The sequence below is a fragment of the Neofelis nebulosa genome, chromosome 10, assembly GCF_028018385.1.
Source record: "Neofelis nebulosa isolate mNeoNeb1 chromosome 10, mNeoNeb1.pri, whole genome shotgun sequence".
NCBI classification, from domain to species: domain Eukaryota; kingdom Metazoa; phylum Chordata; class Mammalia; order Carnivora; family Felidae; genus Neofelis; species Neofelis nebulosa.
The window spans coordinates 100,139,015-100,166,983 of NC_080791.1; the positions used below are offsets into that span (position 1 = coordinate 100,139,015).

Here is a 27,969-nt window from a genome sequence, read left to right on the forward strand (position 1 = left end):
AAGTCCTGCGGAAAGAGTTTCTGCCTGTCGGTCCCCATGTGCTCTACCCCCCACAGCAGCTTGGCCGAGCACACTCGCCCTCCCTGGGCTGCCCTGCTGTGGTCTCTGCCTTTATTGAATCTACTCCCTCTTTGCATTGGTTTCCTGCGGCTGCAATAACAAATCACCACAAACTGGTGGCTTGAAACAACAGAAATTTATTCTCTTGCAGTTCTGGAGGCTATAGTAAGTCCAAAGTCAAGGTGTCAGCAAGGCAGTGGTCCCTCCAAATCTCTGGGGGAGAACCTCTTGCTTGCCTTTTCTGATTCGGGTGGCTCCACGCGTTCCGTGGCTTAGGACCCAGTCACTCCACTCTCTGTGGTCTCCTCCTCCCGCTCCCCGTGGTTCCCCTCTGGGTGTCTTGTGTATCAGGGACACTTACTGGATTTAAGACCCACCCACATAATCCAAGATGATCTCACCTCAACGTTGTCAACCTAAATACATCTGCAAAGACTCTTTTCCAAAATAAGGTCACATCCACAGGTTGTAGGAGTTAGGAAGGGGGCCTGGCTTTTTTGGGCCTGCCATTGAACCTAGTGTGCAACTCAAAGCACAGCCCAGGAGGACTTAAATTCTCTTTCTACCTGTTTCATCTGTGACATGTGGTGTTTATTTAATTCTGCCTCGTTGTAACATCAGTTATTTCTAAATTAAAAAAAAATTTTTTTTAATGTTTATTTACTTTTGAGAGGGAGAGAGAGAGAGAGAGACAGAGAGACAGCATGAGTGGAGGAGGGGCAGAGAGAGAGGAAGACCCAGAATCAGAAGCAGGCTCCAGGCCCTGAGCTGTCAGCACTGAGCCTGATGGGGAGCTGGGACTCACGAACCACGAGATCGTGGCCTGGCCGAAGTCAGATGCTTAACTGACTGAGACCCCCAGGCACCCTGACATTAGTTATTTCTGCCTGTGCCTCTCTCCCGGGGTGTAAGCACCTGGAAGGCAAGGATTATCCTTTTTCTTTTCTTTTAACCTCTGCATTAGTTTCCAAGGGCTGTGGTCACAAAGCACTAGAACAACAGCAAATCCTTCTCTCACAGTTCTGGAGGCCAGTGGACCTAAATCAAGCTGTTGCTAGGGCTGTGGTGCCTCCGAAGCCTCTAGAAGAAGCTCCCGCCTGGCTTCCCCAGCTTGTAACAACCTAAGTCCTGTGCCTGCCTTCACCTCAGCATGGCCGCCTCCTCTTGAGTGTCTATCTCAGCGCCTCTTCTTCTGTAAAGACGTCAGTCCTGTTGGATTAAGTCTCCCCGTCCCTAATCCACTATGACCTCATCTTATTTTGAGGACAAATACGGCTGCATTCCCCGGTCCTGAGGGTTAGAACTCCAACATACCTTTAACTCAAAACACCTCTGCCTTCACACTTTGTTCTGTCCTACGCGATGCTCAGTATAAATAATATCGGGACACTAACTAAATGGACGACTCATTTGTTTTGTTTTCAGGATCTGAAGCTTGTTGGAATTAGTCTACCTAAATATACAGCGGAACTGGCTGAGAACAGAGGAAAGAATCGCTATAATAACGTTCTGCCGTGTGAGTTGTTTTTTCCACAAGATCTTCCCTTTTGTCTGTCCCTGGCCATCGCCCCTCTCACAGTGGAGGGAAGTGGGGTCAAGATAGTTACTAACCACCTCCACAATTATTCAGGAGTCACCTGTGGTGTGCTAATTTAGCCTTGTATTTAGGCATATTCCTTTGAATCCAGGCCTCATGAGAACCTTATGCAGTAGGTGGTAGCATATTCATTTTGCAGATGAGGAAACGAGGCACAGAGTAGCTGGGTGATTTGTCCCAAGTCACACAGAGGCCCGTGGCAGGCAGGCCGGGCTCTGGAGTAGGTCTGTCATTTCTTTCAGGGTAAGGGTTAGAGTCTGTGCTCTTATCCCGTCTATCTCAAAGCCCCTTTATTTCAGCTAACATAGTTCGAGAAAGGAGGTGGGTAAGAGGAGGACAGGCAGGGAGTGATGCTTTCTGCTTGTCCGGATACATCTCTGGTTGGCTGAATGCATCCCACTGCTAATTAGGAATTGTATCTGGATTCACATTTTGAGAATTAACAATATCTGCCGAATGCATGGGGCTAACGACAAAGTGGGTTTAAAAGAAGAATTGTTAAAAAAATAAAATAAAATAAGAATTATTTGTTACATCATCCATTCAGATGAAATGTGAACCTTCCTCCACAGAAAAGTTCTTTGCCGTCTTTCTTTCGGATGAGAGCTAGGGTACAAAGACGTATCAGTCGATTGCAGCTGTGTTCTGATTTAGGCGTAATTTCTAGGTTCTGCTGATACTTTTTACACCAGGACATTTAGAGACATTGTCGTTTTATATTTGAGGCTGTGTTTTTCTTTCCTGGCCTAAAACATTAACTTCTGTTTAGATTCAGGATTTTTTAGCTTGTGTGCTTTCTCTTCATCTCCTCCCTGTGCCCCCTCCGCCCCATCCCCTTTGTATTGACAGCAGGCATTGAACCTTGTTCCAGGAAAAATGCTTTGAAAATCAGGCTAGTGGGATACGCCTCCATCCTGCCCTTCTAGGGTTAACCCAGGATCACTGGCCTGATCTTACAGTTGCTGCAGAGGTTTTCAGATCCAGAGTTCGGGTACTGTTTTTTTTTTTTTTTTTTTTTAATTTTTTTTTAACGTTTATTATTTATTTTTTGAGAAAGAGAGACAGAGTGAGAGTGGGGGAGCGGCAGAGAGAGAGGGGGAGACACAGAATCTGAAGCAGCTCTAGGCTCCGAGCTGTCGGCACAGAGCCCGACGCGGGGCTGGAACTCACGAACCGCGAGGTCATCACTTGAGCTGAAGTCGGACGTGTGATCCACTGAGCTACCCAGGTGCCCCTCGGGTACTGTTTTTATTGGGAAAGTCCTAGACTATGAGTCCTGTTGGTAACCGAGCTTGGAACTGTCATATTGTTTCGTCCAAGAGGAGGACGAGATGGTGTATAGTCAAAGACAGGGAAGCACGTGCTGCTGCTGCTGATTATTCCTCCTGACATTTGAAATTCTCAAGTTATTATTTCATTTCTTGAGTTGGACACGTTTGTGTGGCTTTGAGATGATAATATTTAGAAAACATGAGAATTTTTGTGTTTTAGATCTTTCCGCCTATAATAGTCTTACACATTCAGTTTATTCTGGAATTTGGTACTGTCTTGTCGTAATAACATTTCTATGGAAATAAAGTATGCAGATTTGGGTGTTTACCCTGCCATGGTGGAAAGGGCACTAGAGTTGAATTCTGACTGCCCTTGACCAGACATCAGTGCTGGGAGAAGTCACTTAATCTTCCTGACCCTCAGTTTCCTCATTCGTAAAATGGGTACACAGGCTGGTAGGGTGGTTTTGAGGAATAAATAAGATTGCTCAGTGCACTCCCTGGCTCACGGCACACACCCAAGGATGTTAATAGTAGTAGGTTTGTGTTGTTTCAGAAGGTGGTCCGGTGTGGTTAGGAGCTTGCACCCCAGTGTCAGGCTGCCTGAGTTTGAACCCTGGTTCTGCCAGTTACTAGCTTTGCCGGGTAATTGCCTAACTTCTCTGTGCCGGTCACATAGGCTGACTGTGAAGGTCAAATTAAGGTCATCTCATTTTCTGTAAAATGCCACGTAGCACACCCTCACAATGTGTTGCCATTTTGTACTTTTCTCTCTTATATGTAATTCTCCTCAAACATTTGCTTCTAATGGGGACCTTTTTTCTCTTAATGTCATAGATGATATTTCCCGTGTCAAGCTTTCTGTCCAGGCCCATTCAACTGACGACTACATCAATGCCAACTACATGCCTGTAAGTGGGGGGGACGTTCCCATGGCACGGCTTGTAAGGATGAAATCTTCAGGGCTCCTCTTTGTTTCTCTGACGCTGAATTTCTGTCACTTTCCGTGTTTTAGGGCTACCATTCCAAGAAAGAATTTATTGCCACCCAAGGGCCTTTACCCAACACTCTGAAAGATTTTTGGCGTATGGTTTGGGAGAAAAATGTATATGCCATTGTTATGTTGACCAAATGTGTCGAACAGGGAAGGGTAAGTATCTTTGATTTAAATTATTAAATTAAATTAATTAATTCATTTTGGCTGTGGTTAAAGGATATCTTTAAAAAAATTTTTTTTAATGTTTATTTATTTTTTGAGACAGAGAGCATGAGCGGGGCAGGGGCAGAGAGAGAGGGAGACACAGAATCTGAAGCAGGGTCCGGGCTCTGAGTTGTCAGCACAGAGCCTAACACGGGGCTCGAACTCACAAACCGTGAGATCATGAACCTGAGCTGAAGTTGGATGCTCAACCGACTGAGCCACCCAGGCGCCCCCGTGAAAGTATATCTTAAGAAGCATTTTTGTTTTTTAAAGAAAACACTCCCCCAAACATCACCTCTAGTCTTAGAAACTCGTTTTCTGTATTTTTCTTTTCTAAGAAAAACGCTTAAAAATCAGTTTAAACAAAGAAGAGTTTTAGTGTTACCTTCTTTTGTGGATGAATATCAGCGTTCTCTGTTCATGAGGCTGCTGCAGCTAGAGTTACAAGGAACAGGAGTTGGGGTCGCTCAGCGCAAAGCTCCCAGTCCCGAGCAGCAACGGCTCCGGCTGTCTCAGCTCTGTGTCTCTAAGCATCCAGCTTGTTCATCTGTGAGATGCTAGATTCGACCAACTCAGTGATCAAACCCAATTTTTAGCCTTGGAACCCTTACTTTACCCCAAATCTCAGACTTCTCCCCAGATAAACCTCAGCAGTCCCCTCTCCCCTGTGATGGCCTGAAACTCCCCGGCTGCTTCCACCAAAGATAAGATTTCTTTTTGTGATAAAATCCCATGTCTCCATAAATGCATCTAAGGAGACCTGAAAGACACAGGCTGACTTCAGAAATTCTGTACCCAAGGAATAGGACCTAACGTTGCTCTGGGAATGTTTTCCTGTGGGTTTGTTACTTGAGGAATAGGAATTCACTCCCTAGGCCAGTGCTTCTCAGACCTGAAAGTCCATCAGAATCCCTTGGAGGGTGGTTCTGCCTCCAGAGCTTCTGGTTCGGGCAGTCTGGGCTGGGATCCCCAGAACTGCATTTTGGAGAGTTCTCGGTGCGGCTGCTTCTGCTGCTCTGGAGTGCGCACTTGGAGCGGCTCTGCCCTGGGTGGTTGTGGGAACCCGTTGAAGCCCCTTTAAAAAAATTTTTTTTTTTAAGTTTATTTACTTTGAGAGAGAGTGTGTGTGAGCAGGGGAAGGGCAGAGAGAGAGAATCCCAAGCAGGCTCCACGCTGTCAGCGCAGAGCCCAACATGGGGCTCAGTCTCATGAAGTGTGAGATCGTGACCTGAGCCAAAATCAAGAGTTGGATGCTTCACTGACCGAGCCACCCAGGTGCCCCGAAACCTCTTTTAATGTTCTTTATTTAACTTTAATGTTTATCCTGCCCCAAGTATGTGTAAGGTGCTCTGCTAGGGGCTGGGGCTGGGGGAGGGAAAGATCACAAAACACGGTAAGAACTGGTTCCCATCTTCACGGGGCTTGGGTTCCACCACCTCCTTGCATCCGGAGAATAGGCTGTTGTGCAAACAAAAGAACTTTGTGAATGCAGATAAACTTTATGGTGTTGTGGAGCTCAGGCCTGGTACATGGAACATTCTGTTAAATATCTGTTAGACAAATGAACATGACATAGTTAAATTAATGGAGAACATGAAGCGAATGAACTTAGGTGAGCCCTTGTGTATCGAAAGTCAGGAGGGAAGTAGATTTACTGACTCTGGATGAAAAGGGAAGGGAGCCAGTGAGCTTTCTGCACTAGATACTCCATTTATGTTATTTCTTTCCTATAACAACCCTCCTGTATAATTACTGTATCGATGGGGAAACTGAGGCTCAGAGAGTTTCAGAACTTGCCTACAGGGTGGCAACAGAAACCCAGCTGGGAAGAGGCTGAGCTGAGCATCAGGTCTATGTCATTGAGTGTCCAAGATGTGTGTTCTTTCTGGGAGCAGTGATCTAGAAACTGGGATCTTCTTGAAAATACAGGTCCCCAACCAGAGTCTGAAGCTCTGGAGGTGGGGCCTGGGCATCTGTTTTTAAAGCAAAACAGACCTCCCAGGTGAGTTAGATAATAGAAGCCATCTGCAGAAGTTAGATAATTGGAAGCCACCTGCAGTAGAGTATGCCTCTCAGAGGGGGTGGGGAGGGAGAGAGAGAGTGGGAGACTGTGTGTGTGTGTGTGTGTGTGTGAGTGTGTGTGTGTGTGTGTGTGTGTGTGTGTGAAATCATTTACCAAATCTGGGGGTTTGGATATTCGTGGAGAACCAATGTTTCCTGATTTTTATTTATTTATTTTTAAAACTTTTTTTTTAACGTTTATTTATTTTTGAGATAGAGAGAGACAGAGCATGAACGGGGGAGGGTCAGAGAGAGCGAGACATAGAATCTGAAACAGGCTCCAGGCTCTGAGCTGTCAGCACAGAGCCCGACGCGGGGCTCGAACTCACGGACCGCGAGATCATGACCTGAGCCGAAGTCGGCCGCTTAACCGACTGAGCCACCCAGGCGCCCCTCCTGGTTTTTATTTCTGTTCACATCTGCCCACCAACTTATGAAAATCAAAGGCCCAGAGTGATTTGATTTGATTCTCTTTATTGGTGTCTGTATTTGTATTATAATTAGTGTGGATCTAAAAGTATTGGGCGAAGTCCTCGTTTCTTCTAGCTGCAAGGGGTTATGGGTCAGTCTGAATTTAGTTCAGTGAATAGTTATGGACTGGCTGCTCTGGGGGCCAAGTGGAACTGGCTGACACTATGTCCCCAGAGAAGGGACAATGTCTGTTCTGCTCTGAGTCCATTTTCATGCAGAAATTGGGGCTCAGTGTTGGCCGGATCTTCTGATTTCTCAAGAGAAGCCAGAAGTCTGCATTTTTATGAGAAACCTCCCAATTTTAAAAGAGTTGGCAATAATTGTAAATGAAAAAACAGTTTTGGGAGTCAAACAGAACTCCCAGCCTCTGATGCCAGTTTTCAATATCTGGTCTCCCTTTTGAGGCTTTAGTGATGACAGACAATGTGACCCAATTTTTTTTTTTTTTAATGCAATTTTATTCTAGACCAAATGTGAGGAATACTGGCCCTCCAAGCAAGCTCAGGACTATGGGGACATAACTGTGGCAATGACCTCAGAAATTGTTCTTCCACAGTGGACCATCAGAGACTTCACAGTGAAAAATGTAAGTAAGAGGCCAAGATGGATAGGTCTCAGAAAAGATGACTATATATTAGTTTTGGGGTGATACTTTTTAAATTTTTTTTTTTTCAACGTTTTTTATTTATTTTTGGGACAGAGAGAGACAAAGCATGAACGGGGGAGGGGCAGAGAGAGAGGGAGACACAGAATCCGAAACGGGCTCCAGGCTCCGAGCTGTCAGCACAGAGCCCGACGCGGGGCTCGAACTCACGGACCGCGAGATCGTGACCTGGCTGAAGTCGGCCGCTTAACCGACTGCGCCACCCAGGCGCCCCTTTGGGGTGATACTTTTTAGGTTGATGTTAACCAATATGTTTTTTTTATGCATCAGAAAAATACTTTTGCTCTCTTTTTACGGAATAAAACTATCTACATACACTGTAAGGCAACTCTTTAGCTTTACTGTATTAAGAGAAATTTCATAAGTTATTTTTTTCTTCTCATTGAAGTATAGATGACATATAATATTATATTAGTTTCAGGGGTACAGCACAGGGACCCAACAATTATACATGTTACACAGCACTCACTGTAATAAGTGTAGTCACCATCTGTCACCATATAGCATTTATATTCCCTACACTGTACTTTTCATCCCTGTGGCTTATTTATTTTATAACTGGAAGTTTGTACCTTTTAGTCCCCTTCACCTATTGCACCCATCCCCTGACCTACTTTCCGTATGGCAACCACCAGTTTGTTCTATTTGTCAGTCTGTTTCTTTTTCTCCTCCCTCCCTCCCTCCCTCCCTCCCTCCCTCCCTTCCTTCCTTCCTTCCTTCCTTCCTTCCTTCCTTCCTTCCTTCCTTCCTTCCTTCCTTTCCTCCCTTCCCTTCCCCCTTCCTCCTTCCTTCCTTCCTTCCTTCCTTCCTTCCTTCCTTCCTTCCTTCCTTCCTTCCTCCCTCTCCTTCCTTCCTTCCTTCCTTCCTTCCTTCCTTCCTTCCTTCCTTCCTCCCTCCCTCCCTCCCTCCCTCCCTCCCTCCCTTCCCCCTTCCCTTTTCCCTTCCCCCTTCCTCCTTCCTTCCTTCCTTCCTTCCTTCCTTCCTTCCTTCCTTCCTTCCTTCCTTCCTTCCTCCTCCCTCCCTCTCTCCCTCCCTCCTTTCCTTCCTTCTTTCCTTCCTCCCTCCCTCCCTCCTTTCTTCCTTTCCTTCCTTCCCCCTTCCCTTTTCCCTTCCCCCTTCCTTCCTTCCCCCCCCCCCCCCCCCCCCCGCCTCATAAATAATTCCTAAACGAAATGGATCATAAGAGAATGGATCAGCAGCAGTAACTGTTCCTTCTATCTTCAGGTGACTTGCTCATAGAGTTTTTGCTACAAATCAAGGCCCTTTTGGATTATTTACTTGCAGATGTGTTACCGGCAATGGCGGTGTGCCTTGGGAGCAGTTTATGAGTGCAGTTACATTAACTGGATTTCAGGGCATATGCACATGGCCTTAACCCCCAAAGGTTATTTGAAAAATCCAATTACATTGTGTAGGCAGATTATGTGTCCTTTTTTTCTTTCTTTTAAAGTTTATATATTTATATTGATAGTGAGAGTGAGCATCAGTGGGGGAGGGGCAGAGAGAGAGAGGGAGAGAGAGAATCCCCAGCAGGCTCCGTCTACGCTGTCAGCACAGAGCCCGATGCATGGCTCGAATTCATGAACCGTGAGATCATGACCTGAGGGGAAATCAAGAATCAGACACTTAACCCACTGAGTCACCCAGGTGCCCCTGTCTTTTTTCTTAAGGGTGGTTAGGGACAATGAAGCAACATTGATATCTTTTGGTGGGCGTGTAAATTGGTATAACCCTTCTGCAGTTTATATCGGAAGCATAAAAATGACCACTCTCCTTTGATCTGGTGGTTCCAAGTTTGAGACTCTGTCTTAAAGAAATAATCTGAAATATAGGACAAGGCTTATTATTCACAAAGAGGAGTCTCAGCACTATTTATAATGGAGGAAAATTTAGAACCCGTGCAAATTTCTAGCTTTTGGAGGATGGATAACTAAACTATAGGTTATCTCGCAGTGTATCATTATTTAGCTATTAGAAATGATAGGGCTGTGTAGACTGTATAATTACCATGAGGAGATGTGAGAATGCAATTAAGTGAAACATACCAGCAGACAAAATTATATGCATATTGTGAATAGTGCACAAAAGAAAAGCCTGGGAGTAGATTCAGTGTTGTTGACTTTTATGGGGGTGCTGGTAGGTTAGGTTGTAGTTTACAAGAATTATCCTTGAAGATTCCGTAAGTCACGGATACAGAAGTATTAATTCTTTACTGATTGCCTGTGCCTCAGATGTCCTGGTTTCAGTTAACACTTCAATTCCTCCTCTGGAAGTGCTGTCCAAGCTTTTATCACACGCTGATAATAGTGGTTGAGAAGCCCTTAAAATATACTTGTTTCTATAGATTTCGTCCATTTAAAACAGATTGGATTATCCTCTGTTGCTTTCAGTGCTAGGGGTTCGCCCTTGTGGAGGGGAATCACGGGTGGAATTGTCCACATTATTTAAAGAAAATTACCGTGACTGTTACCATTTTTATTAACTAAACTCCAGACTTCATTTGGGTTTCACATTTTTCTGCTAAAACCCTTTCCTGTTCCTGTTTCCGCTAAAGCCCGATCCTGTGGATTGAATCCAAGATACCACATAGCATTTAGTAAAGTAGTAATTTTTGATTACACAAAATGCATGAATCCATTCCTTTTTTTTTTTTTAAATGTTTATTTTTGAGAGAGAGAGAGAGAGAGAGAGCAAGCAAGGGACGAGCAGAGAGAGGGAGACACAGAATCCAAAGCAGACTCCAGGCTCCGAGCTGTCAGCATAAGAGCCTGATGTGGGGCCCAAACCCACGAACTGTGGGATCATTACCTGAGCCGAAGTTGGAAGCTTAGCCAGCTGAGCCACCCAGGCGCCCCAGATCTATTTTCTTTTTTAAAAGCGGGAAGGCAACAGATAGAACTAAAAGTTTCCTTTGACTGCCACCCCTAACCTGAGCCCCCTTGCCCCTCTACAGAGATAAATACTGAAAGGTCTGAACTCCCCCTACCCCTTCCTCTCCTTATCTCACATAACTGCTTTCCTTCTTTGGGATCAGTACTTTCGGTTAAATTTGTGAATGTCACCTTTGTGTGTATGAGACTTCCCAGTACCCTGTCCCTCACTTTGCCCCTTTCTCTACTCTTTTCCATGTTTTGAACAATGTGAATGCCCTGCTTTTATAACATATATAAAAAAAAAAAAAGCTTCAAAAGGTAGCTGTCATAAAGGAGATGGAAATGCCTGCAGTCCAGATGTAGGTACGTGGGTGAGGTCAGTGCCGGGGATGGACGTAGTGAGAACACTTGAATCCAGGGCAGAAATGGCCCAGCCTGGGTGGAGTTCTGATGACAAAAGGTACATGCTTCAATCTGCGGTAGGAAACTAGTCTGTGTCATAACCAACTGTTAAAACGAGATCCACTTTCTGTTGTCTGATGTTGAAATAGATGCTTTTTTCTTTTTCTTTTTCTTTCTGTCTTTTTTTTCTTTGAGCGGGGGTGGTCTTTTCTCAAACTCCTGCAATTCTAAATACTTTCTTGGTGCTCGCCAGTTGCCTGTCGCTTCGTGAGACTCTCCGGAAGGGCTCACGGATTGTGAGGCAGCTCTCGCCCCAAAGGTTCTGATTACCAGAGTTGCATCAGTATGGTTCATTTTTGGTGTTTTGCTTGATGACCTTCCCATGTGGGCTCAGGGACGGGCTTCATGAAGCTCTAAGAAGGTGTAGATCTAGGACTGTGAGACTGTGAGTGCATTACCGGCAGGCACCTGTAGTGGGAAAGGAAGATCTGAACTCAGGATCAGAGGATGATGCACTTGTACCGCGTCTAGGCTGAGTGGGGGGAGCTGATTCACTTTTCAGAATCTTTAAAGGGGATGATAAACCCTCCCTCTTGGGCACATTGTGGGGATCTGGTGAGCAAGCACTTTCTCAGTTGCTGTACCAAGGTGACACTGCAGTTGTTAGTTGTAACCACTCCTCTGTAGCTACCTGTCAGCTGTCCCATGCGGCTCAGCCTTCGGGTGCTGCTCCATTTCACGTGCCCTTTTCTCTTTCCTGGGTTCTTAGCTGCAGACAAGTGAGAGTCACCCTCTGCGACAGTTTCATTTCACCTCCTGGCCGGACCACGGTGTTCCCGACACCACCGACCTGCTCATCAATTTTCGCTACCTTGTCCGTGACTACATGAAGCAGAGCCCTCCTGAGTCTCCCATTCTGGTGCATTGCAGGTATGCAGATGGCGTTCCATGTAGGACCGATTTCAAACGCCATGATAGATGCGGACACTTTAGAAAAAAGCAAGGCGTGAGAGGGAATGCGACAGGCATTTGGAAATTTTTTTTTTTTTTTTTTTTTAACGTTTATTTATTTTTTTGAGACAGAGAGAGACAGAGCATGAACAGGGGAGGGTCAGAGACAGAGGGAGACACAGAATCTGAAACAGGCTCCAGGCTCTGAACGGTCAGCACAGAGCCCGACGCGGGGGCTCGAACCCACAGACCGCGAGATCGTGACCTGAGCCGAAGTCGGCCGCTTAACTGACTGAGCCACCCAGGCGCCCCAGGCATTTGGAAATTTAAGAAAGGTTTGGATAAGGGACCGTGGACTTATTCCCTAAGCCCTGAGGCTTTGAGAACAGGGGTTGGCAAACTATAACCATGGGCCAGATCTGGTAGGTTGCCTGTGTTTTTTTTAAGACTGTAATATATTCTAATTTATATCTTAGTTATAACATTTTATTAAGTTTATTTATTTTGAGAGAGAGAGAGAGAGAGAGAGAGAGAGAGAGAGAGAGAGAGAACACAAGTTGGGGAGGGGCAGAGAGAGGGAGAGACAGAATTCCAGGCAGGTTCTGCACTGTCAGCTTAGAGCCTGACACGGGGCTCGAACTCACATACTGTGAGATCATGACCTGAGTCGAGATCAAGAGTCAGATGCTGAACCAACGGAGCCACCCAAATGCCCCTATGACATTTTCTTATAAAATATTTCAACCTAGGGGCGTCTGGGTGGCTCAGTCGGTTGAGCATCTGACTTCGGCTCAGATCATGATCTCACGGTTAGTGGGTTCAAGCCCCTCATTGGGCTCTGTGCTGACAGCTCAGAGCCTGGAGCCTGTTTCAGATTCTGTGTCTCCCTCTCTCTCTGCCCCTCCCCCTCTTGCGCTCTGTCTCCCTCTGTCTCAAAAATAAATAAACATTAAAAAAAATTAAAAAAAAGATATTTCAACCTTACAAAAATATAGAGTAATAATCTAATAAACTATGGCATGAGGCCATGTTTCTTTTTGTTAATAATATGTTCCAGATATAAAGTTGCTACTTATCAGTGTCCTTACACAGTTAAACGTGGTTCTAAAGTGGATCTGAATCATTCCCTTGTATGCTTTTATATTTTATTACATATGTATGTATATCTGTGGTTTTATATAGCTTTAAGCTTTTGCCAGATTTTATGATGTAGACCTCATTCTGCAACCTGCTTTCTTCATTCAGCATTTTGGTTTGTTATTTAGTGAAGTTGAAATGCATAGTTTTAGTTCATTTTATTGATTTATTTAAAACATTGTTTTTTTGGCATACAGAACTGTACATAAATTAATGTATACAACTTCATGAGTTTGGAGGCAAGTATACACCTGTGAAACTATTACCACAATCCCTTTATGAATAAAGTTTTATTGGAACAGAGCCATGCCTGTTTGTTTACATATTGCCTCTAGTTCCTTTCATGCTAAAATGGCAGAAAGAGATCATTTAGTGTGCAAAGCCAAAGATATTTACTATCTGGTCCTTTACAGAAGAAGTTTGTCCCCACTTCCTGCTCTAGCCCAATAAGACAACTAGCTAGCTTTTAGGCTAAAGGAATTAATTTAGGAAAGATGAAGAGGGGCTTTGTTGCCCTATGGGGAACAAATTGATGAAACTTGCCATCCTGGGTTATGGTTAATAACTTGAATGGGACTGAGATTCAAGCCACTCTAGCAAGAGGTTTTATTTGCGGTATTTGACTCAAAATGTACTTTAGGGTTTGGGTCCCAGTCCCAAGCTAGTGTAATCCAATTTGCTGAGGTTTTAGTTGAGCAAATGTTTCATGATCCTGGGCATTGATAGTGGAGGGGAGCAAGATACATGCACATTTGAGCATTTTACGTTAGAGGTAACCCATGGTGATGTGTTCATGTCTTTTTTTTCTTCAGTGCTGGGGTTGGAAGGACAGGCACGTTCATTGCCATTGATCGTCTTATCTACCAGATAGAGAATGAGAACACTGTGGATGTGTATGGGATTGTGTATGACCTTCGAATGCACAGGCCTTTAATGGTGCAAACAGAGGTGAGGCCGAGCTCTGTGTCTGGCAGGCCGCTTTTTCAATCCTGTTTTCAAAAGGTTGCATCATGTCACATACTTGTGTTGAAACACTTCACCCTTCTAGGTCTTTCTGGTTCTGGGCTGTGAGGTAACACTGGATTTCTTTTAGATCCGTAACTGCGATTGAATTATCCGATATGGTGATACGGTGGTAGTGATACCAGCAATGGAACAGTTGGAACACCAAGATAATACCTGGATTCCTTACCTTGCGGCCACTAACTCATCAAATAATCTTAGCAGTTCTCTGAACTTTGGCTTCCGGGTTGTAAACTCTTAAAACTGGTATCTTCATGCTTTGTTTCTGAGAAGGTCTGACCATTCTTAAAACAAGCTGATGAAACGGACTTCTCAAATGTTAGCAAAGTGAATGAAATAGGCGTAATGTTCATATAGCAGTGTATCCTCACCTAGCCCTGTGAATGTAAAAGAACATCAATTATCATAGTCCCCGGGGGATGGCTGGCCAGCTGAGAAACTTCATGCTTAGTCTCTACAATGTCAGTTGGGTAAGACCCATTGGATTCGGCTTTCCCTGAAATGTTCCTGACAAACATTGTTTTCGAGTCATGTTCTCAGCAAATATATTGGGAAATCGCCTTCTTCAACGCTGTAGGAAGGAATGTGTCTTGACTGGGATGAGAGCAGAATATTAATTTTGTATCAGGCTGTCGCCCTGTACCAGTTTAGAACTCCATGAATATGTGCTGTGTTTTTGAGTCTAGCAGGGAATGTTCTGGAGGCCTGGGTACATCATGTGCTTTTGGGCGAGCAGCATGGTTGTGGAAGAAAGAGTAGAATTCACCTCCTGTGTTGGTCAGAAGAGATTTTTTTTTCCCTGCTATAATTATGTAGAGTAGAACTCAGTCTTTTATCTCCTTTGAAGAAACACAGAAATCTTATACCTGCCCACAAATTCTTTTCTTTGTCCTTTTTTTTTTTTTTTTGTAGCTTGAAGATAATGTAAACTTGTTCATATTAAGACATCTAACAAAATAGGATTATATAGAATGTATTTTTCTCTTTTACTTTTTCTTCCCTAGAGGTAGCCAATGCTTACAGTTTGTGTATATCACTATAGGTTTCTTTATGTACATCTGTAGAAAAACACATGTACACACACACACACACACAGTACTTTTTTTTTTGTTATGGCTGGTGCTCTTTCAAAAAACTGAGTACAGATGACACACACACAATGTTACATTCGTTTCAGGTGTACAACAGAGTGATTCAACAAGTCTATATGTTATGTTCTGCTCATCATAAGTGTAACTACCAGCTGTCACCACACAAGGTTATTACAGTACCATTGACTGTATTCCATATGCTGTGCCTTTCATCCCCGTGACTTAATTCATTCCATAACCGGAAGCCTGTTCCTCCTACTCACCTTTTCCCATTTTGCCCATCTCCCCCCTCCCCTCCCTTCTGGTAACCACCAATTCTCTGTATTTATGGGTCTGTTTCTGCTTTTTTGTGTGTTTGTTTTGAGTTTTAGAGTCTATGCATAAGTGAAAGCGTATGGTATTTGTCTTTCTCTGTCTGACTTATTTCACTTAGCATAATACCCTTTAGATCCATCCATGTTGTCACAAATGGCAAGATCTCATTCTTTATTATGGCTGAGTAATATTCCATTGCATATTTATTTATTTTTTTGTTTTTATTTTTATTTTTTTCAACGTTTTTTATTTATTTTTGGGACAGAGAGAGACAGAGCATGAACAGGGGAGGGGCAGAGAGAGAGGGAGACACAGAATCGGAAGCAGGCTCCAGGCTCCGAGTCATCAGCCCAGAGCCCGACGCGGGGCTCGAACTCACGGACCGCGAGATCGTGACCTGGCTGAAGTCGGACGCTTAACCGACTGCGCCACCCAGGCGCCCCTCCATTGCATATTTATACCACGTCTTTATTTATCATCTATTGATGGATGCTTGGGTTGCTTTCCTATCTTGGCTACTGTAAAAAATACTGCAACAAACATAGGGGTTCACATATCTTTTTCAATTAGTGTTTTGTTTTCTTTGGGTAAATACCCAGTAGTGGACTTACTGGATCACAATTGTATTTCTGTTTTTAATTTTTTGAGGAACTTTCATATTGTTTTCCATAGTGGCTGTACCAATTTACATTCCCACCAGTAGTGCACAAGGGTCCCCTTTTCTCCACATCCTCTCCAATCCTTGTTGTTTTTTGTCTTTTTGATACTAGCCCTTCTGACAGGTGTGAGGTAATATATCACGGTGGTTTTGATTTGCATTTCCCTGATGATGAGTGATGTTGAGCATCTTTTCGTGTGTCTGTGGACCATCTATATGTCTTCTTTGGAGAAGTGTCTATTAAGTTCCTCTGCCCATTTTCTAATCAGATTGTTTTTTGGCTGTTGAGTTGTGTAGGTTTTTATATATGTTGGATATTGACACATGGAATATTTTTTTCATTGGATTTTATGTTATATCTAATTCTGCCCTGTGATTTTTTTTTTCTCTTATAGCACCCTGGATATCTTTCAGCATATACCTTTTTTCCTCTTCCTTTTTTAATGGCTACCTGCATATTCTGACGAGCTTGCCTGAGGGTGGTCCCCACCCAACTCTACCCAGATTATCCCCCTTAACCTGTCCCCTCTGTTGAGAATCACAGTTTACTCCTTACACCGCACATGCTCACTAACCAAGAAAATCTTGTTGGCTTTGTTCATTGTGGGGCCGATGGGTTTGGGGGAGTGGTGGTAATCTGAAAGTAACCTTGGGTGCTAATCTCTGGGACCTCTGCTCATTTGCTTTCTCTTTTTACTTTTCTAACAGGACCAGTATGTTTTCCTCAACCAGTGTGTTTTGGATATCATCAGATCCCAGAAGGACTCAAAAGTAGATCTTATCTACCAGAACACAACTGCAATGACAATCTATGAAAACCTTGCACCAGTGACTGCGTTCGGAAAGACAAATGGTTACATCGCCTAGTTCCAAAGTAAAACCTTTCTGGAGTGAACCGGACCGTCACACCCACAGCGAAGGAAAATGCCCCGATGTCGACATGTTTTTATATGTCTAATATCTTATTCTTTGTTCTGTTTTGTTAGAACTAATTTGAGGGTGTGAAGCTGCACATGTAGAACATGACAAATGAGAAGTTGGGGCTGTCAGGGGCTGTGGATGGGTGTTGAGTTAATCAACTACATTCCTGAATACCAATGGGATGAGTTCACTTTTTTTTTTTTTCCTTGAGAATTATGGAACACCAGGAAAAGTGAGCTATGATTTTTTTTTTCTTTTTCAAAACAGATTCTTTTTAAAAAAGACTATTTTATATGATTCACATGCTAAAGCCAGGATTGTGTTGGGTTGAATATATTTTAAGTATCAGAGATCTATTTTTACCTACTGTATCTTGGAATCTAGCTGATGGAAAATACGTGATTGTGGATGATTATCATGTCGGGAGGGGTACGTGGTACCTCTTCTACCTGGGTTTTCTATTTGAACATGTGCCTTTTCTGAATTATGCTTCCACAGGCAAAACTCAGTAGATATCTCTATTTTTGTATTGAATCTCATAATTGGAATATAAGGAATATTTAAACAGTAGTTTAGTATCTGAGGTTCAGCCTTCTCGGTAACATTCCTGTTCTCATTTGACTAGAGGAGGCCTCCCCGTCCCCCATGTTTCGTGCTCTATTCTTTTTTTCCCCTTTCTCTCCCAGTTTTCCCCAAAGACATTTCTGTTGGCCACATTTTCAGCCCATTGGTTGAGTGGGAGTGGAAACCAAGTATCACCTTGAGAATTTCTGGGGGTGGGGGAAAGCAGAGGAACCCTACAGTGATATAATCTCCTTCTCTTGTCCCTGTTTCATCCTTTTTTCTCATTTCTGTATTTGGTAAGAAGGATTATTTAAAGGTGCAATATGTGACTTAGTGATTCATGATGCTCTAGGTTTTTAGTAACGTTTTACTCAGGTTGGCATTTTATGTGCGTCTGTGTGTCCGTGTCTGTGTGTACGTGTGTGTGTGTTTAAAAGCGTGGCAATCTGTGAACACTTCAGTGTGAAAACAGTGTCTGATTAATCCCTCCTCCCTCAAAGTCCACTGGCTTTAGTCTATCTGCAGTGACACATATCGGTATCTACTGTATATATATATACTAAACTCTTAAAACAGTCATTCCTTTGAATTGAGGTGTACAGAGTTTGAATTTGTATCAAAGATGTAATTATTTTTAAAACCTCTTTTCACTATACTGCTGCTGTAATTACTTTTGATTTTTTTAATGTAGATTAATTTTTTTTTTTTTTTTTTTTTTTTGCTTCAGGTGTGTATCCACCAAGAATTTCAGAATTTATGAGGATTTATTTTATTGGTACATAATCTGTAAACTTCTCAAGGCATTAACATGAAAGGGTTTGTTTCTTTTTATTTTATATTGTGGCTCAGGTTATATTTTGAAGAGGTTTTGAATTTATCCTCCTATAGGCGATGAAGTAGAGAAGGTCTTATGAAGGAATTACCAAGTCCCTGGATTCCTGTGGCCATTTTCCACAGTAATAAATCCTGCTGTAAATTCAGGACAACTGTGTCCTAGTGAAAATGGGAGCGGGGTCTTCTCCGGGTGCCCTGGTCACTCTTGACCTGGGGGAGCCCGCCTCCCGACGCTGTCGTGTTCCTCAACTTGCTAGCACCTTGAGAACTGACTGGACGTGCTAGTGGGTTATGGAGGGTGAACCACAACGTACTGAAAGCCCTTGATTCGGTTCAGAGGCTTAGCGCTTGTACGTCTTTTGTCCCCCTTTTCCCTTTGAGGTACTAAAAGGATTAAAAGGAGAGGAGGTGGTCGTGTCAGTGTCTGGGGAGGACTTACTTCCCACACAGAAATTGCACTTTTCGCCGAATCCTTTGCTCTCTCTTGTGGCAAGCAGTTCATTCAGCATCAGGCCCTGCAAGGAATGGGTTGTACAGGCCTGGTTGGGCCATCTTGACTCCCCTTAAGAGGGGCCTTCGGCTCTTTAGGCCTGCATCAGGGAAGCCACGCCGTCCCGGGCTGTTGAGTGAAGCTGGCTTTGGGCAGATTGCTTCCAAACCTTCACACTGGTCTGCCCCTCCACGCGTGCAGCTCTCAGAGTTCCATGATGGCATTCGGAGGTCCCTCCCCGGGGCTGCAGTTCTGTGGGTCATGCCCCTCTCCACTTTACTTGTCAGGAAGCCACTGGAATGGGGGTGTAGAAGTCACTTCTGACAAAGATGCTCTACCCGGCCCTGCCTACATTCCCTGCCACAGAGAAATCGGAGGGAAGGACTTGGCTCCAAAAATTCCTTTAGAAGGCTAAAGCAACAATAATTACAAACATATTGTGTAAAATCACACAAAACCCCAGAAACTCTCCTTCCTTCCGCCTGGTATGGGTTTGGGAAATGGGCAGGAGCCCCAGCTAAGCCACTCTCAGATGTCATTCCCAGTCCTGGGAGGAAGGCTCGTGGTAGAGAGGTCTGGATTCCACATGGCAGGTCATGTGAAGGTCACGATGCTTCTCCGCATACTGAAGAGGGCTGGGTCTGGGGACCGGTGGGGGGTGGTGAGGGTATTTATAGCACAGTGATTGAAAAGGGAAGATAATTGTGTAAATATAAAGGACACACGGGCTGGGGATTGGCCATAGAAAAGAGAAGGTGCTTTCGAGCTCCTGCCCCAAAGCCTCCCAGGAACGATGAACTAAAATCTGAGGAGTCCAGCGGAATCGCGGAGATGGTGTGATCACCCCTGCTTTCCTATTTGCCGGTTGCACACAGAAAAATGGCCAGGGTGGGATTAGTTATCAGTGAAAGGCCTGAAGGTTGGTGGTCAGTTGGTCTGGGGGATTTGGGGCATCGGTACCCTCTCCCAAGAGTGAGGGCGTTTGCCTCCAAAGGTAAACCTAGTGATGTTTGGCACCAGTGGGAGATGACATTTGGGAGTCTGTTCCCTGTGGGCACCTAGTGACCTCCGGTGGACTTTGGCAGATTTGACTGCACTGGAGTTGGGCTTCGTCGAGCCGGAGGCTCGTTGGGGGTGGGGGCCACCTTTGCATCTGATTCATGTTTGCTTTTCATCAGAGATGAAAAAGGCTGGCTTTCTTTTGCAGTGCTGGGTTGCACTTACTGCGCTAAACAAGGCTTGGTGACTATGTTGGTTTGCCTCAAAAGTCCAAGTTCTGCGTTTTCAGACTATGTATAGCAGCCAAGTGTTCAACATACTGTAGCATTTTTCCCTTGGGGGCACGTATGAACAGGATGTGTTGATATGGACTCTAAAACTGTAATTTTCTTGTAACTATTTTGGAATGATGCATATTTCTAATGTTTGTTATACTTGTACAGAGTATTGCTGTTGGTTGCTTTTTTTTTTTTTTTAAGGAAAAAATGGCCTGAAAAAAAAATTTTTTAAAAGACTCACAAATACCAAATATAAAAAGTGTCAACACACGGTGCCTTTTGTTTCTTTTTTGTCCCACTTTTTACTTTAGGTCCCCACCATTTTGTATCCTGAGCAGTGTACGGGCCTGTGTTTAATTGGGGCATTCTTTTTTTTTTTTTTTTTTTTTTAACGTTTATTTATTTTTGAGACAGAGAGAGACAGAGCATGAACGGGGGAGGGTCAGAGAGAGAGGGAGACACAGAATCTGAAACAGGCTCCAGGCTCTGAGCAGTCAGCACAGAGCCCGATGCGGGGCTCGAACTCACGAACCGCGAGATCATGACCTGAGCCGAAGTCGGACGCCCAACCGACTGCGCCACCCAGGCGCCCCTAAGTGGGGCATTCGTAACAAAAACATGTGTCCCTTTTGGATTTTGTACATTGTGGTAGTTTGCTGGGGCCACAACAAAGTGCCACAGGCCAGGAAGCTTAAACAACAGGAATTTAATCTCTCTCAGGTCCGGAGGCCAGAAGTCCAAGATCAAGGTGCTGGCAGGTTGGTTTCCTCGGAAGCTTCTCTCTTTGGCTTGCAGATGGCCGCCATCTTCCCTGTGTCTTCACTTGGTCTTCCCTCTGTGTCTGTCTGTGACCTGATCTCCCCTTTTTATCAGGAAACCAGTCATAAAGGATTAAGGCCCACCCTAACGACTTAAATTTTACCATCGTCACCTCTTTAAAGACAGTACCTCCAAATACATTCCAAGGTACTGGGGTTAGGACTTTAAGCTATGAATTTGGGGAGACATAATCCAGCCCCAAACACACATCCAGGGAGACTAAGTGAAGAGGAGACTTGGAAGAAGAAGTGAGTGTGCATCTGAGATGTGGCTGCGTGTGCTTTCACAGGGTCAGACACATGGATCTACAGATGGACAGACACTCCATTTGTGCCATTTGGTCGCAGCACATATACCTTAGGCAAGTCCCCAGGATTTTCAGAGGTTTTTTTTTTTTTTAGTGATGGATTTGGGGAATCCCAGAATTTCTGGGACACTGTAGCAATCTGGACAGTTTTTGAGTGCCAACTATGCACCAGCCACTATCCCTTAGTGCCTGTGATGCACCAGCCACTCTGCCTCTGTGGCTGGTAAAGCAAAATACCGGGTTCAACCACAAACAAAAAGGACAAAAACCTTTGCCCTCATGGAGCAAAAACAGAGGGGGAAACAGATCCCCCTCTTTTATGTGAATTATTTTATGTAAATAAAAGCTTTAGTATGTTGGGTCATGCAGGTGTAAGGAAAACCAGCATTTCACCCTCGGAGGCATGAACTCGTGGCTGTCACACGGCAGGCGGTGCACACCCCCATGCCAACGAGAGAAAGCTTTCTGGCGCGTGCTCGGCGCGCATGCCTGCGTGCGGGGAGACTAGAGGCCCTTCCCAGAGCCGCGGTGCACACACGCCGCAGGCCGGCCAGGGAACGAAGATGAATACAGCAGAAGTCCTCGCGTAAGAAGCCGCCCCAGGTGCCTCAAACCCAAAAGGAACGCACGAGGTACCAGGGAAGGTTTAAAGGCACAGGTAACCGGATTCCGGAATTTCGGGTGGTGGTTTTCGAGCCGAGTTTTAAGCGGAATGTTCACAGGAGGAGAAGGGGGGGCGGTTGGGGGCGTGAAAGCCCAGGCTTTGCGCCCGCGGGGACCCTGCGCGTGTCGGGGAGGCCGGAGCGGGAGCACCGGAGGGTGAGCGCGCGGGCGGCGGACGAGCCTGGAAGGGAAGAAGCTCCGGGACTGTGTGTGGTCGCCTGAAGCAGTCTCACGCCTGACACACTTCTCCAGGTGTGCGTGTACATGATACGTAAGTAATCGCGTGCGCGCGCGCGCGCGCACACACACACACACACACACACACACACACAGTTTACCTTCACTATTTTCTCTGGAAGGAAGCTGCATGGTGGTCACGTGGTGTCACACGGGCTGGAAGGAAGGGCACCTACCAGACGCTGGGCTGATGGAGGGGAATGGAGCCCTGTTAGTGGGAGCCAGGGGTAGAATTTACCACACAGAACAGGGCACGTACAGCCCTTTCAGTGGGGAGACAGGGTTCCCCGCCGCCAGGCCCCACTAGGTCCTCAGCAGTGGTTGGGGGTTCCTCCAGGTTCCTCCAGGACCTTGCTCATAGCCGGCTCCTGCTGTCTCTCCCTCTTAACCGCCCCCTCCCCCACTCGCCCCCCCCCCCCCCCCCCATCCTCCTTGCCTCTCCCAACCATCTGGAGACTGCGGCTAAATGCTGGCCTGCTTGCCAAGTGCAAAATAACTAGTAACAGTTCCAGCACATGCCTGAGCTGTTGACTGTGAAATGCTGTGTTGAAGGAAGGTCAGTTTTCCAGGAAGGCTACTGCTGGTATGTCCAGGTCTGCCTGAGGCCACGACTGTAATTACTTTTCTCCTTAGGCAAGAAAGCACAGATCTGGAGCATATTACCGTTTAATTATTCCTGGTTGAGGATAGAAAGTATTTTGCTTTACAAGCGATGCTTCCTGATGGATGTATGGTGGTAGACAGGTCCGAGTTTGGAGGCCTGGGCTTTTGTTCTTCCCCTGCCCGAAGGGACTGAGTGGAAATCACAAACTTTCCTGCTTTTGATAAGCGTTAGGTGGCCGAAAACTGAAGTTCTCCCTGAGTGTCAGGAGTGGAGTCTGTGGGCCTTGTTGAATACACAACCCTCGTGCCTAAGCAGAGGTGGGTGTGGGTTGATGTCTTGTTGAAGCTGGGGAAGTTTAAAGACCCCAGCCCCTACGAGGGCATCTTCCCAAGGGTGTTTTGAGCCCCGATCTCATCTGGCCATCACACCTTCAACTGGGAAGTTTCTGGGCTTACTTACCCTCATGTCTCAGACTCTGCCTCTCAGCAAAGAGGAGGCTTGAAGGTAAGTTCAGAAAGAATAGAGATGACGGTTCAGATTTTTGCAAATACGAATGTGGTTAAAATTTTGATGCTGTAACACTCAGCATATTGCCTGGGATGCATGAAACGTCCAGTAGATGGTAGCTATTCATTTATCAACTTAAATTTTATTGATCATCTGTGGGCTGGCAGTGGGCCCTGGGTATGTACAGTTGAGAACAAAGCAGGCATGATCGCTGCCCTTGTAGAATTTTAGGGCCTACTGGAGAGTCAGGAAGTTTAAAAGGGATTAAACCTACCCGCTGACACATTGCAGCTAGACTGAGAAAGGATTGGAAGGGAGTGGCAGAGTGTGCCAAGGCCCTGAGGCAGGAATGAATTTGGCACTTTGAAGAGGGATCCAGGAGACTGCAGTCTCTGGAGCTTAGCTGAGAGGGGACCTAAGAGCACAATATGAAGCCAGAGAGGTAGGCGGGTGATCGGGTCCGACTTCGTGGAGGATGACGATGGGCCAGTACATTCCCCCTCCCTTGTTTCTGAATCAGCATGAGGTCAGGTGATTTGTTTTGGTCCGTCGATGTGAGCAGAAGTGACCGTACTGGTCCCGAGCCTAGATCATAAGACACTTAGGTTGATTTTGCTCACCCTCTTGTGCTTCAACCATTGCTATGAAAAATACCCCCGCTGGGCAGCTGCTGCCCTGTGAACCTGAGCCCTGGAATGAACACTTGAGTAGCAGAGTTGCCCCACCCAAGCCCAGCTGGGCTGTGCCTCGGAACAGAGCCACCTGGGTCCAGCCCTGCCTAGTTAGCTGGTCCCTGGCTGACCTACGATTCCATGAGAATGATTTACTCCAGGAGAATCTATGACTTTGGGATCTCTTATTATGTTGCATTTTTGTGGCAATAACTAAAACAGCCTCACAGCTAGTATTTGGTGGAGCTGGGATTTGCATCAACTCCGAGGCTTGGTTCTTAGTCATCTCTTTCAAGAGTAGAAGATTTCATTTAAAATAGTCTTTTTTTTTTTAAAGTTTCAATTTTAATTTCAGTTAGTTAGCATGCAGTGTTATATTAGTTTCAGGTGTACAATATAGTAATTCAACAGTTACATGCATCACCCTGTGCTCATCACAAGTGCCCTTCTTAATACCCATCACCTTAAAATAGTCCATTTCTTAACCAGGCATTTATTTATTTATTTATTTTTTTTAAAAATGTTTTTTTATTTATTTTTGAGACAGAGAGAGATAATGAGCAGGGGAGGGGCAGAGAGAGGGGGAGACACAGAATCTGAAGCGGGCTCCAGGCTCTGAGCTGTCAGCACAGATCCCAATGCGGGGCTCGAACTCACAGAGTGTGAGATCATGACCTGAGCTGAAGTCGGATGCTCAACCGACTGAGCCACCCAGGCGCCCCTTAACCAGGCATTTATAAACAGAACCCGGAGGTATCTATCAGCCTAAAATTTTTACTTTCTCTCAATGACTACCCAATTAGTTAAAACCTAATTTTTTTTCTCCTTGATGAAAAAAAGTAGCTACAACAGAGTTTTAAATACATTTGTCAAGTTTTACAAAGTTCTTTAAAATGAGCGTGAACCTGAGGCCGGTTTTGAGTCCCTCTTGCTGCTAGCAGTTTGTCAAAAAACGTTAAGTTTTTGGACGTTAGGTTCTCAGCAGTAAAGCTGGAGGAAACAAGGGGGCACCTTCGTGCTTCTGGCTGAGTGTTGCCCTGCCAGGGAGCAGGGCTGGTTGACATCTGGGGAGCAGAAGGAGGAGGCAAGTTTAGTCCCTGGTCTCAAAAATTCTGACAGCTCATCCATCCCTTCCGGGGTTTCACATCTCCTTTCTGAAGCTGGATGTCAATCTCTGGGACTTCTGAGGAAAATCATCCTAGTCACTTTCCTGAAGGCAGGTAAATCCTTGGACCCCAAAACTGAGAAGCGTTGGCTGGGGCAGCCATTTCGGATGTGGCCACTAGATGGCGCCAGAGGACTGGGCGGAGGAAGCCATTCTTGGTTCAACTGTGGGAGGGCGATGGAAGAAAATAGGATCCTTAAAGTAACTAGAAGGCAGAGAGGGGATGCCTAAAAATCAACAGGGTTGAGGAAGTGCCCTTGCCGGCACTCTGCAGCTTTCCCCCTTATAATTTAGTATACAAAAAATTTAGATAAAAAGAAGGGGGAAAATCCCGTGTGGTCTCCAAGCGACAAGATGGCCTCCAATGATAGTGACACTCTGGTCCTCATAGCCAGGTGGTCCCCTTGTGCCTTGTACCAGGGTTGGTCTGTGTGACCAGCAGAATGTAGCAGAAGTGATGGTGTGTTGCTTCTGAGATTAGGTCGTAAACATCTCAGATGTTTAGGTTGTAAACATCTCTGCAGCTCACTCTCGTGAGCAGCCCTGGGAGCGGCCCACGTGGCGAGGAACTGAACCTCTTGCCGGCAGCCAGGTGGTCTTGGAAGTAGAGACTTCAACTCCAGTCAGGCCTTCAGATGATTGCAGCCCGGGCTTATAGCTGACTGTAGCCTCCTGGGAGACCTTGAGCCAGACCTGCCAGCTAAGCCACTCCAAGATTCCTGATCCTCAGAAACTGCTTTGGAGTGAGACGGACCCGATTTCCCTGCGATTCTATAGACAAGTCACTTCGCTTCTTGGAACCTCTAGGTCTTTGTGAGAATAATAGCATTTACTGATAATGCGTGGAACATAATAGCGTTTACTCATAGCTTTAAATGAGATAATTTGTTCAAAATTCAAGCTTAACTGCTAGCTGCTTTTCTGTATAGGCAGAGGCAGGAAGTTTCCTTGGAGTAGATGTCTTTGTTCTGAGAAGTTAATGGAGCGCCCTGCTTAGTTATGCAGATATAGTTAAGTGTAGGAACCTTTTGTTACGATGTCTTTCCTGAGGCAGAGCACAAAGTACCTCTCCCCTTGGTATGCACAATTTTGCACACAGAGCAAGGGGCTTTCTGGGAAGGAAGGACTGAAGCCCCTAACTTTTGGTCTCTGAGATTTGCAATTAAGGAAACCTGTTTTGGTGGTTCCTGGTAACATTGACCATGATCCATCAACATGAATGAATATTAAAAGCTGCAAGAGGGAGCCCTTCATGAGGGAAAGAGGGGCCAGTGTTGGTGATGTAGGTTCAGCACCAGGGTTTGTGTGGGGGCTTGATTTGTACAGCATGTGCTGGCTGTACCAGCCATACTGGACCCCATGACCTTGGGACTCAAGTGTGGAGTCCGACCCTGCCATGGTGAGGTCTAGACCTGGGCGGTAGACCCACATCCATCAGATGACCCAGGACCAACTACATGGCAATGACCAAAGACAGTGCCTGGTCAGATTTTTAATTCCTCTCTTCCTACATGGCCTTTGGCAGCAGCAGTCCTTTGGATTGAGAATTCCTCAGTTCTTGGACAATTTGGGATGGAGAAGGGGTCCAGCATTATGTGGGGAGATAGTGGACTTCTGTTAATAAGGCAAGTGTGGCCTTGAGCTATTAGTTGTGTAGATAAAAAATGTGACTTCATTTGTATTTTCCAGATGGTGAGCTAGAGTGTATGACTTGGGTAAACTAACTGCTGTTATAACCAACAAGTCCCAGAATCTCAATGGCTTAATAGCCATGTCACAATTTAAAGTAGCTGGCACCATTCAAGGACCCAGGCTGGTACAGGTTCCATTCCATCTCACCCAAACCTATGAAGGTCATTCGGAGTGTTAACTTTCTAGCTGGCAGGTGAGGAAGAGAACGTGGAAAACAGTGTGTGGGAGGTTTTTTTTTTTTAATATTTTTTTCCTAATGTTTATTTATTTTTGAGAGAGGAGACAGAGTGCAAGTAGGGGAGGGTCAGAGAGAGACGGAGACACAGAATCTGAAGCCGGCTCCAGACTTCAAGCAGTCAGCAAAAGCCTGACATGGGGCTTGAATTCACAAACCGTGAGATCATGACCTGAGCTGAAGTCGGAGGTTCAACCAACTGAGCCACCCAGGCGCCCCTGGGAGGTTTCTATGGGTCAAGTTCGGAAATGACATACATCGTTTTCAGCCACATTCCATTGACAGGGAAACAGCGTTTAGCTGGGTACCCAGGAAGCAGAGGAGAACTGAGGGTGTTGGTGAGTGCTGGTGTTCTGTGCCATATTGGGCAAGCCATAGATACAGTGCTTAGCATAGTGCCTGGCACCTAGCAGGGATTCCGTAAATGGTGGCATCTTCCCTCTTTCCAGAGACACCTGTGTGGGGAAGGAGTAGATGGGAAAGAAATGGCCTCTGTGCTTCTGCTTGGGCATGGTGACCCAACTGCTTCTAAATGTCTTGTTTTGTGGCTCTAACAGGGGGACTGGGGGGTGCTGAGTCCTGGTTTGGGTGTACAGTGTGGTTATAGGAGGAGACTGGTTCATCCATGTCCTCACGGCCTCCAATCACGCCTTTAATTACTTGCCTGTAGCTCCTGGGGATCTCAAGGAGGTCAAAGAATTCCCAGCTCTGAAATCCCCCCAAGGGATGACATTAATTTGCTTCTTTGCAAACTTTTCCTAACTCTTTGCCTCAGCTCCTTGGAGTATAATTAGTTGCCAAAGACTGTCATCATGCCACAAAGCTGGGTGCGGGCCACAGAAAATAGATCATAGATCTCACAGAACAGGGAACTAATTGGCTCTTTTCCTTCCCTTGATGATGATTGTAGCAGCAGAGAACTTTTTCTGCTAAATAAGAAGAGGCTGGATATCTGAGTTGTGGAGAGTTAATGGAAACAATTGAGAATACATGGATTTGAACAACAAGCTAGTATTATTTTTTTTACATCTATAGTATCATGTTTGCACAATGGTTTTTAATGTGCTTTTTTTTTTCTTTAATGCTTGATATATTTTGAAGCTCTTTTAATAGCAGTATACATAGCCTGTATCTATTAGTCACCTTGGGCTGCCATAACACATACCATACTGAGTGGTTTAAACAACATGAATTTATTTTTCATAGGT

General features: G+C 45.2%; 1 protein-coding gene across 1 annotated transcript in view; it reads left to right on the forward strand.

Moving 5' to 3' along the window:
* The window catches only part of PTPRJ (protein tyrosine phosphatase receptor type J), a 171,319-nt gene extending 152,823 nt beyond the window's left edge, over nucleotides 1-18,496 (forward strand). Inside the window, exons 18-24 of the mRNA XM_058688987.1 lie at nucleotides 1,486-1,576; nucleotides 3,766-3,839; nucleotides 3,944-4,078; nucleotides 7,128-7,247; nucleotides 11,370-11,530; nucleotides 13,501-13,636; nucleotides 16,484-18,496. Of these exons, the coding sequence (XP_058544970.1) occupies nucleotides 1,486-1,576; nucleotides 3,766-3,839; nucleotides 3,944-4,078; nucleotides 7,128-7,247; nucleotides 11,370-11,530; nucleotides 13,501-13,636; nucleotides 16,484-16,642 (876 nt within the window). The 3' untranslated portion in view covers nucleotides 16,643-18,496. The remainder of the gene's footprint in view (nucleotides 1-1,485; nucleotides 1,577-3,765; nucleotides 3,840-3,943; nucleotides 4,079-7,127; nucleotides 7,248-11,369; nucleotides 11,531-13,500; nucleotides 13,637-16,483) is intronic.
* The last annotated feature ends 9,473 nt before the right edge of the window (nucleotides 18,497-27,969 follow it).